Source organism: Lepidothrix coronata, unplaced genomic scaffold (genome assembly GCF_001604755.1).
Source record: "Lepidothrix coronata isolate B3197 unplaced genomic scaffold, Lepidothrix_coronata-1.0 Scaffold105, whole genome shotgun sequence".
In the NCBI taxonomy this organism is placed as follows: domain Eukaryota; kingdom Metazoa; phylum Chordata; class Aves; order Passeriformes; family Pipridae; genus Lepidothrix; species Lepidothrix coronata.
In genome coordinates, this window is record NW_016690285.1 from 1,542,834 (window position 1) to 1,553,558 (window position 10,725).

At 49.5% G+C, this 10,725-nt stretch overlaps 1 protein-coding gene across 3 annotated transcripts; it reads right to left on the minus strand.

The window, feature by feature from the left end:
* Window positions 1–5,846: 5,846 nt before the first annotated feature.
* Window positions 5,847–10,636, minus strand: RBM43 (RNA binding motif protein 43). 3 transcript variants are annotated; one of them, XM_017823708.1, is made up of 4 exons: window positions 10,504–10,636; window positions 8,117–8,315; window positions 7,561–7,655; window positions 5,847–7,479 (listed from the first exon to the last, which is right to left on the minus strand). In XM_017823708.1, the coding sequence occupies exons 1-4, from the start codon at window positions 10,504–10,506 to the stop codon at window positions 6,754–6,756; spliced, it is 1,023 nt and encodes a 340-aa protein (XP_017679197.1). In that variant the 5' UTR covers window positions 10,507–10,636; the 3' UTR covers window positions 5,847–6,753. The 3 variants fall into 3 exon arrangements, with proteins under 3 accessions (XP_017679197.1, XP_017679196.1, XP_017679198.1); XM_017823709.1 differs by lacking the exon at window positions 10,504–10,636 and adding an exon at window positions 10,264–10,284 and having other exon boundaries at window positions 5,850–7,479; XM_017823707.1 differs by lacking the exon at window positions 10,504–10,636 and having other exon boundaries at window positions 5,849–7,479; window positions 8,117–9,837.
* Window positions 10,637–10,725: the final 89 nt, after the last annotated feature.

Consider the following 10,725-nt stretch of genomic DNA (forward strand, 5'->3'; position numbering starts at 1 on the left):
AAAAAAAAAAAAAAAGGCAAAAAAAAAAAGCTAAGAGTTTAACAAGCCCCAAATCAGCGAGACTTTAAATACCTTCCGAGGCCGATGACATCGCACACCGAGTTCACCACTGTGAACGTCTGGTGCCCGAACAGCTCCAGCCCACGGAGGGGAGGGAGGGGGTGTGAAAGCTGGAGCCGTTCCTGCAGCATCCCCGCTCGGGGCGGTGCGTGCGCTTCGTAGGAATGCAGAGGGGGGTGGGAAGAGAGCCAAGCAGCTGGATCCAATTCAGCAGCAGCTCCGGGGGAGGCTGCGAGCATGATCGGGGTGCTGAGGACCGGAGCTCGTTGGTGGGGGAGAGGATGGAGGTGGGTGGGTTGGGGAGCAGCTCCTCAGACGGCATCGAGCCAACAACCAGATAAACGCAGTGATTCTGGTTTGGCTTCGGGAGCTTTTAAACGTTGGTATTTTGCGGGTTTTCTTAATCTTTCCATCTTTGTGTTCTCTGTTTCTTTCCCTCGCAGCTGATTCAGCCTCGGTTGCTCTCGGGGCGCTGATGGAGCTGAGCTCGAACAGCTCCACGTGTGGGGAAAACACTCCAGCTGCTGCCCAAACCAGCACTTAGGGCTGTGTTTTTAAGCGTGTTTTTGGAAGCACAGGTTAAACCGTATCTATTGTAATATCTATTGTAAGGCTGCGCTCCCGGTTCCTGCCCCTTTTGCATCCAAATGAGCCCCCACCCCTGAAGGAACTTATCTCTATGTAAATAAAACGCTCTCCCCTCGAGGGCTGTCTGTGCCCTATGGAAATGCAACCGCAGCCCCTCCAGGCCTGTCAGTGCCAGGCATTAATGAGCCGGCAAAATGGTTTCTTCTCTCATTTGCTTTGGCAGTGCAGATGCTCGAGTCTCTCGGCGCGTTATTCGGGAAGTTTGGAAAATGTAAAATATGCCTGAGAGAAATGCCAAAGCCCTTAACTCATGGGGCAACGTTCAGAGAACACAGAGGGGGGTAAAGAGCTCTCAGTGGCGTTTACTGTGTGCATCAAAACTTCCCAGTTGTTGAGGGCTGTGTCTGCACAAGGGATATTTGTTAATAAATGGAAGCCCCCAGACGATGGTGAAGATGATTTTATGCAAAATAAGTCTCCGTTTGCAGGCAGAAAACGTCTATTTGCAACAAGGAGAGAAGTTGCTTTTATTAGAATACTGGGGAAAAAATGTCGGAATCCATGGAAAAATGGAAGTGAAGGTTTAACATTTTTTTTTATTCACTGGAAATCAAACCTGTGGTTCGATGGCACCAGCAGTGCCCACCGACTCCAGTCCCAGGCACAGCAAGGGGAGAAGGGATGATGGGTTATCCCGATGTGCAGGAAGGGTTAAATTCCTCAGTGCAGCGGTGGCTGGGAGCTGGTGGGGTCTGTCTTTCAAAATCCTTGTGATTGGTGAGATCGGGAGCTCAGGTGAGCCGGGATTCTACCCTCCGAGGGGTGGGAGTTGGGGGGAACACCACAGGCTGCTTTGGGTTGGAAGGGACCTTAAAGCTCGTCTCCTTCCAACCACCTTCCGCGTTCTTCCTGCTGGAAACTCCCTCCTGTCTGAGCACAGGGGTCACAGGGTGGTCACACCCCCCAGCTCACCTGGGCACCGAGGTCACCTGCCCCGGGTGGTGCCACCTGCCCCGGGTGGTGCCACCTTGAGCTCACCTTGTTTGGGTCTCTGCGGGCTGGAATAATGATGTTTGCCAAGGGATTGATTACAGCAGTGCTGGGATGACCCTGGGCTTTGGCTCACCTCGGACACCTGTGATTCCAGCGGGAAATCAGTACGGGCTCGGTTTCCCCTCCCGTTTTTATCCAGCCCTGCAAGAAGGTGATGGAAGAGCGTCGTGAGCGAGGAAAGACTGGAAGGACCCGCTCCCAGCATCTTTTCTGGGAAAATGCGACCTGAGCTCCGCTTCCAGCAGCAAAGGGACAGCGCAGGAGCTGCTCGTGGCATCTCCTCCTTCCGCAGGGCGCAGCTGGGCCAGATCCCAGCGGAAAAACTTGGGATTTCGGCTCCAAAGGATCTGGCTCCCCCTTGTGCTCCCCGTGCTTATGGCAGGGAAAGTCTGATGGGACAAACCCATCTCCTCGTGTCCAGCCCGAGAATTGGATCCTTCAGCAGCTGTTAGTCAGGACCTGACCCGACCTGGACCAACTCCATAATCTGGTGCCCTTGGGCTTGCCGGGAAACATTCCCGGGGCACGGGTAGGGAATAGGATGTGCAGCTCCATACGCAGAGTTGTGACTGTCAGCCAGAGCTTCTGCTTTGGAGAAAATCCACCTTTTTTCTGTGTGATCCAATCCAAACAACAGCACTGCCATCTGTGACCCCCTCAGCCCCGTGTCCTTTCTCCACCGTGGCAGGAATTTAAGGAATATCAAACTATTCACCTGTACAAATAGAACAGAACTTTGTTTCTCCAGTATTTTACCCAGGTTTGGGGGTTTTTTTCCTTTGGTGCTCTGTGGAGCAGATGTTAATCCACACTGCTCCTCTGACAAAGGTGGGAGCAGTAATGACAGGGGAAATCCACCTTAAAACTGGTTTTAATGCAACACCCCCAGCACCAGCAGCTGCTGGAATTAGAGGTGGTGTTTCTCCTTAAACGAATTACTTTTAGGATGTTTCTTTAAAGGTCATTAATGGGTGTCAGGAGACAAAGGAAAGCTGTGTTAGGCAAAGCAGAAAAAGGGACTTGTTTTCCAGCAGATGTTCTACAAATCCAAGGAAAAAGTAACTACAACCAGACCAGGCGCTGTCAGTTCTGAGTGGTGCAGTTTTCCTCGAGTTTTCTGGTTTGTTTTAAGGCATAATTAAAATTAATGATGAATTATTTTTTATTCTCTCGGCCAAGTTGTCTGGTTATCTTCAGGCAGCTGCTGCAGAAATCAGGGAAGGCTCCCATCCTCTAATTGTAGGTGAACATGGCAAAGTATCTACATGTGATTTCTCTTGATTTAAAAAAGAGGGATGGAAGAGGTCCTTCCACCAGTAACTGCAGCAGATTGAAGGGCAGGAGCCCCAGGGACAAGGGCAGAGTTATTTGGAATTAAATTGGATGGAATCCACGTATCCTGTAAACACCAGCCACGCTCCATGTGAGGGAAGGAGCCACCACGAAGGTTGTGCAATGGAGGAGGCATTTCCCAGCCTTCCCTGGCCCTGCTCTACAGCTGCTTTTCCCTTGCACAAGATGTGCAGCAAAACAGGAACGTGTGTGTGTGTTTGTGGAGCCTCCTGAGAGCCAAACTGGAGCCAAGAGAGAGCCTGTGAAATCCATCTCCTCTCCTGGTGGGATCCTGTCCCCATCCAACCCCCGTGGGCTGCAGGTACTGACTCACCCACCACCCTGAGCTCACCCCCAGCTGAGAATTATTTTCCATTTTGCAATGGCTTTGATGCTTCTGAGTCTCCAGTGTGGCTGGATGAAGACGTGTGACAATTGTTTTAAAAAATAAGTTCTTTATTACTAATCCTATTCATTTTTCTTACACATTGTTGGGGGTCTGTGTGTGTGTGTGTGTTAAAATAAGACACGTGGCTCCCAAAAGCAGCAAGTGCTTCTTCCACCAGAAAATGTCCCTCTGGGATTGGAATCTTCCAGGAGATGTGACAGATCTTTTGTAGTACGTGCTCCTGTAACAAATGCAGGTCAAGGGTGGCAGGGGCAGGTTTGGTGCCAAGGGACCTGCAGGAAGGGCTTTTTTTTTTCCCCTAATGCGAAAACCTCTTTCCAGCAGGAATGGAATCCATCTTTTTCCATCCCCCGTGATGAGATGCACAGGTACAATGGGGAGTGAAGAGGCTTTGTCCTCCCTCCCCTGCCCAGAGCAGCCCTTTGTGTCGGGGATGGTAAAGAATTCCAGTCAATCATTCCTGCTCCATCCACCTCCCCCATCCCCTCCAGTCAACAGGGGCATTGCTTTTGCCTCCAGATTATTTAATATTGTCTAAAATGTCTAATATTTTCCTGTTAAGGCTTGTCTCTCAAATCCTCAGGTTTCTAAGGTGTTTACCCCACTGACAGGGAATTGCTGCCATTTGTGGCCTTTTTATTATTTTTTAGGCTTTTTCAGTGCCTTAAATCAAAATTAAGCTTTTTATTTTTACAACATGAATATATATAATATAATAATATAAGACATAATAATATATACAATATAATAATAATGTAATGCCCTCTTGGCAAAGGGCAGCAAAGTGTGGGCACAGCACTAAGGACAAGTATTTTGTTGAGGAGCCACAAACAAATTCTTTATTCAAATGAAAGTGCAGACCTGAGAACACTGAGCCACAGTCAGCAGAGATCTAGGAACAACATCTGATAATGTTTTCCCGGATGTTATCCAACAGAAACAAACACTCAATGCCTTTGTCAAGTGGAGTTTAATAGAGACAGCAGTGCTTTTGCTTGCCATAAAAATAACTGAGAGCTGGCAAGCGTCTGACCAGCCCTACCTCTGATTTGTTCTGCTGTATTTGTTGAAGTGTTCGCGGTAATGACCAAACTGCACTATTTTTCTGCTAAGCACCCATTGTTTTCCGTGGTGTCTGCACCACTAAGGAAGGAACAAACGCTTCGCTTGTGATGTTTATTCTGCCGAGGTGTTGTTTATGTATTTTTCCAGCAAAAGCTGGGCTGTGCTGATGGATCCCGCTGCAGAAATCCCGTCCCTGTGCGGGGTCAAGCCTTGGGGCAGCTCAGTCAGGCACAGATGTAGGTGCCAGGACCTCTGTACCACCTCTAGTACCGCCCTGCGCTGCCCTGCCCTGGCACAGCTCCCAGCACCCGGCCCAGGTGCCAAAGGTGGGGCGTTTCCAAGGCAAATCCGATGTGGAAAAGCAGCCCTGGAGCACAACAATAGCTCCTATTTACCGCTCGCCCCCCCCGCCCCTGGATGCCTATTTACTCAGCGCTCCACAAACCAAACAACCTTTTTGTCTGAAGGACTGACCCCCCTCGGAACGGGAGCAGATGGGAGAGCGCTGGGAACAATGGGATAATGCTGGAGGGGCCCAGCACTCCCGGCCAAGGACGAGGGGGCCGAGGAGGAGCTGTTCCAGCTGAACCACGAGCCAGCAAGAACATTTTATTCAGCTGCGATGTTTTCAAGGTTTTTGACTGAAAATCGTTGGGTTAGAATGACTCGCCGGGCGGTGAGACCTCAAGGACGCTTGTACCGCTCCTGCAAACTGTTCTGAAGGCAGATTTGGCTCAAAAAACCACTCTCAGCCAGCAGCAACCAGTCTGGATTCAAAGCAACACCAGTGCCACTGGTTTAGCAGTCGAGCCTGGAGCGTTTACTGAGGCAAATAGGAAATACCAAAGCTCTGAATCAGATAAAAATAAGAGGCTCTTCGGAAAAGACAATCTGGACACTGGAAAAGAGCACTAATTTCATTAAAGGATTATCCTTCATTGAGGATTTTCTCTTTGACAAGGTTGAAAAGCAGCCCATCTTTGCTTGAGCTCTTGTGGGGAGGACCCAAAACAGCCCCCATGGATCTTCCAGAGCCTGACCAAGCATCCATCTTCCACCCCAGCTCCAACCCCCCTGGAGAACCTACACAGTCCACGGGGGAACTTGGAAGGGATTAAATCTTTTAATGCTACTCCCCCCACTTCCCATTCAGCAAAGCACTTAAGCTCATCATCTTCCTGCTTTGACATAATTTTTAATACACTGGTTTAACAACTTCATCTTCCGTTGGCATAATTGCAACGGATAATCAGCCATGACAAGAAAATGCCTAAAGCATTTCTGGGGTTTCAGGTTTGGGCTTCCAACCAAAAATCTGGGATTTGGTTAAAAGAACAGGGACATGGTGTTTTGTGCAAGTAACTTCTTTAATGGCATAAAACCCTAAAACTTTTCTGCACATCAGACAAAAGCGCTCAGACAAAAATATTCTGGACACGCTGATACCACAAAATAAGAGCTATTTTCTAAACTGGTTATATATAAAAAACACCTTTGGACCCTTACAATAGGATATAGAAACAGATTTGCCTAAACAGAACCTGATTCAAAAGTCCAAATGCCCCAGGATTTTCACATCAAACCTTTGGACATTCATGTCTAAATAACGTGTTGTCAAGAGATGCTGCAGAAGCCATTACAGCTGGAAAAGAAACATTACTGCTCCTATGAAAACAGAACTGCCTATTTTCTACTGTGAAAACCTTCCCATGCCATCTTCTCAGGGATTTCTCAGGACATGACAAGGCTGTGAATTTAATATTCATTTAGTTCTGTCAGGTGTCAAAGCTCTCTCTGTGCATCTCGGGGACGAGAAGGTTCTCCTGCAGATCCAGGTGACAGGAAAAGGCCCCCATTGCTGTTTGCAGTGGTCACCTGCCTGCACAAAGAAACACAACCTCACTGCAGTGCCTCCCACCAGGTTGGCTGGCCCTGCTTTGTCACCCTCTTGAAAAAAAAATCTCTTTTCTCACCACGTGCTCCCTGCCAGCAAGATGGAGTGAGTGTGCATTGAGCCAACACAAGGAAAATGAGGCTGTTTCTGGGTAGAAGAGGCTTGACTTCTTCGGCCTCTGAGCTCATGAGTGAGGCAGAGAGCAATGGTTTCAATGTCCTGAACTTAATCTGGTCTTTTGGGGAACAGTCCTCATGTGCAGAGTTCCCCTCTCAGCCACACAATGGGAGATCTGCAGTGCCACAGTCTGTGAGGAGCACAGAGAGCAAAGATCTGAACACTCACCTTCTTTCTACCTGGTGAGACTCTTACTGCTCATTTCCTTGGTGAACTCAAAAATGTCTGAAGAAAATCCTATCACCTCAATGTGAGCATCATGAGGAATGACCAAAACCTGAGGGTAAGAGGATTTGAGCCTTTCACACACCCATTTGTGTCTCTGCTTTTCGTCTCTGGGGCACTCCTTGAAGGAGACCCTTATTTTCCGTAAAACGCTGTGGAGTTTTATGGACTGATCTTCAATTTTCTTTTTGACACTCGACACCTGTCCAGCATCAGCCCTTCCAGCATTCTCAACACACACTGTAGTTATATCACCATCAGTGACAGCAGAAATTGCAACATCATTTTCTTGGAATATCCAGGGAAAGAAGTGCTTCATGTAGTGATATATATCTGTGTCAAGAACAACCACTTGTTTTCCCCCATCTCCATCAGGAACGAAATTCCTCCTCTCCGTGGTCCTTCTGTCTTCCTGTAGCCTCCTCCTCAGTCTCTGATGGGATTTACTTTCCTCTCTGTTGTCCTTCTCTGAGAGGGATTTTGCTTTTAGTAAGAGAAAGTCTCTGAGCAGTTTGATGGCTGGAAAGGAGCCTTGGACAGCAATCTGCCCGTCGGACTGCAACGGCCCGAAGCTCAAATCCCTGCTCTGCTTTTTCATTTCTTCCACCAGATCTTCTAAAACAAACTGGTCTTTGAAAACAGACATGTTGAGGACAGATGTGACAGAGCTGAAGACCTGGAATTTCGAATTGGAGAAGTTAAGGAATGGGTCACACAGCAGTGGAAGCAGAAGCAGATGAATTATGCAGGAGCTCACCTTTTCAGAGTAAGGGGTCACTCTCAGGGGATAGGGCTGGGACAGCCTCTTGTCTTCCAGTTGATGGTCATCCTTCTTCAGGACACTCTCCACAACTAAAGGAAAAGCCAGAATCACTTGTGGAGCAGCAGAATAACGTGTCACCCCTAGTCTGAGGGAGCCCTCAATGTGTTTCCCAACCATTCCCCAAACACACGCAGGCGGCTCCATCCTCTGACCCAATATTTTATGTATGAATCAAAACTGCTCAGAGAGGCAGAAGCCTGTCTCCTCAGAACATCAGCTGGCAGAGATTTATTCTCAAAAGCTTGACTACAAGAATAAAATACTATGCATGGTACAAATTTCTTCCTGAAAACCAAACAGAACTCTTTGCATGGCGGCTGAGTCGTTACTTCAGCGAGCAGAAATAAAATCCTAAAACTTTGATTGGTTCAAAGGGAGGTTTTAATCTTCCAGTCTATAAAATTCTAGTACTAACACACAATTTAAAATCATTTGGCTTAGGGCTGATTCTCCAGGGGATGGCTGTACTTTAATAGATTAATCTAAATACCTTCTTGGTCTTCAAAGGTTACGTAGGCGACTCCTTTATTCCCTGTGGGATAAGTCACTTCTTCCACGTCTCCACCGTTATTCCTCGACTTTTGGAAGTGGATGGTGAGGATGTCAGCCATGACATCATCCTGCAGAAGGCCATCTGGGACACCAGCAATGACAACTGTCCTCGTGGATTTGGCAGCTCTTCCTGTTGCCTGTGCAGAGATGGCACATGGTAAATGCAGGGAATACCTGTGACCTGCCGTAGGGATCACCCACATTCATCCCAATCCCTGGAGTGACTCCCCTTCCCTTTGCATTTAGCAAGTTAATTAAAGCTGCTGAATCAGATCTCAGTGCATGCCAGGCTCCCTCAGGCACCCACATTGCTGTGCACTAAAAAATGGCCTTAAATGTAATTTACACCCTCTCAAGATCTTCTGAAAGCGGTAAAAATTAGCACTAAATTCAAGTTTCTCAAGTGGAAGGTCCAGTGTCACACTGATAATGTTGCTTCCTCCAAATCTAACACTCAAAACGTGAAGAGAATGAAAACTGTAATTGCATGGACTGCTCAGTCAGGATTCCTTCCAGAGCGGAAGGGTCAGATTCCGACTGTCCTTACTTGTTAAATTCACAAGACACGGATCTGGGGTTGTGCTCTGACTCATCTCTCTCCATTTATTAAATGGATAACCTTGTTAAATTGGGAGAACATAATCCCAGTCATCCGAGACTCGCAGTGCATAAAACAACTAACTGCACACATGATTCTCATCAGAGCAAACCCCCAGCACAGCAAACATGAAACCCATCCTAAATAGGCTCTGCATCCTTGTCTTGCTAAGAGAAGCATATTTTCTTTCCCTTCTTACTACATGGACATAAACAGCAATATTTCACTGGGAATATCACAGCAAAATCACTGTAAACACTGGAACACTGACTAAATTTAGTAGCAGTTCATTGACTTTCTGGAAGAAAGGAAATAAATTTAGTATGTCTGAGCTGCCAGTAACTTCAGAGAGACTGGGCTCGAGGTCAGTCACTCTGTGTAAATTCTTTACACTTCTCTTAGTTTTTTTTCTGGACCTGGGCTGCATAAAACATGAGGGCCACAAAGCAGGATGTGTGTCCAAATCCCTGGGGGCCACCACGAGGAGACAGATCCAGCGAGGCTGTGCAACCATGCAAGCTTTTAATTCACAGAGACACCGGGCCTTCTTTTATCACCCATCAAACTTAAAGAGCCAGGAGCTTTAATTATATTAGGCAATTATTTTGGTGGTAACGTTCGTGTGAAAGCAAGTCCCTGCACTAATGAGACAACACGAGGGGAATATAAACATGGTGCTCCCAAGATCCATGCAGGATTTTTCTCACGCTTCCCGAGCTCTCAGCTGCCAGACAGCATCTCACACCTTGCCAGCTGGTGTTTGGGAGCAACACTCGTGCCTGCTACTGGGGTTAGGGAAAAAAAAACACAAAACCACCATGAACGAACGTGCATTTAGTGCTGAATCGCTCCCGAGACCAGTCCGTGTGGAGCAGCTGTTCCCGGGCAGAAACAGGAGGGGCCGCGGGGATGGGCAGGAGGGAGAGGGGCAGGAGGGAGAGGGGCAGGAGCTCTGTTGTGTCATGAACTGCTGACAACGGGCTCCTGCCTGTGGTTTCCTGGCAAAGCTGCTCCACGGATCATGGAATCACAGACGGGTTTGGGTGGGATCCTTAAAGATCAACCAGTCCCACCTTCCACTAGCCCAGGTTGCTCCAAGCCCTGTCCAACCTGGCCTTGGACACTTCCAGGGATCCAGGGGCAGCCACAGCTTCTCTGGGCAACCTGGGCCAGGGCCTCTCCATCCTCACAGCCAACAATTCCTTCCCAATATCCCTGGCAGTGGGAAGCCATTCCCTGTGTCCTGTCCCTCCATCCCTTGTCTCCAGTCCCTCTCCAGCTCTCCTGGAGCCCCTTTAGGCCCTGCAAGGGGCTCTCAGCTCTCCCTGGAGCCTTCCCTTCTCCAGGTGAACCCCCCCAGCTCTCCCAGCCTGGCTCCAGGGCAGAGGGGCTCCAGCTCTCCAGGGACACCTTCCCCAGCCAGGTTTGCTCCAAGCCCCGTCCAGCCCAGCCTTGATCAAGGCGGGAGCTCAGGAATGAGGCCTCACCCACAGCCCTCACAGTTCTCAGTGCTACTGGAAAGGAAAACATTGACACTGCGGGGGGAACTCGGGGCTGCGGCACCTCTGGACACCCAGCCCGGCACCGTGCGCTGCCACCGTCCGCTCGCTCCCCTCCCACTGCCTTCCTTCCCACCCTTTTCCTTCCCTTTTATCCCTGGAGGCGGGAGGAGGCCGCTCTCCACTCACGATTCGCCGCCCTCGCTCCCCCCGTCCCTCGGCACTTGCCATGGCCGCCGCTCCGCCGGGACGGGGCTCCCGCCGGGATGGGGTTCCTGCCGGGACGGGGGTCCCGCCGGGATGGGGTTCCTGCCGGGACGGGGGTCCCGCCGGGATGCGGCCCAAGAGCTCGGGGAGCTCGGCTCGGGCCTCCCCGGCCCGGGGGGGAAGCGAAAGCGAAAGCGGCAGGGAAGGAGGAGGAGGAGCAGGGGGGGCTCCGCCGCCCGCCCT

Bases quoted from the DNA above. Each gene is read 5' to 3' on its own strand.
- RBM43 (XM_017823707.1), bottom strand. From the start codon at position 8,381: ATGTGGGTGATCCCTACGGCAGGTCACAGGTATTCCCTGCATTTACCA. The intron at 7,656-8,116 runs GTATTTAGATTA...CTTTTCCTTTAG, and splicing joins AACCTTTGAAGACCAAGAAG to TTGTGGAGAGTGTCCTGAAG. The intron at 7,480-7,560 runs GTGAGCTCCTGC...TCGAAATTCCAG, and splicing joins TGACCCCTTACTCTGAAAAG to GTCTTCAGCTCTGTCACATC.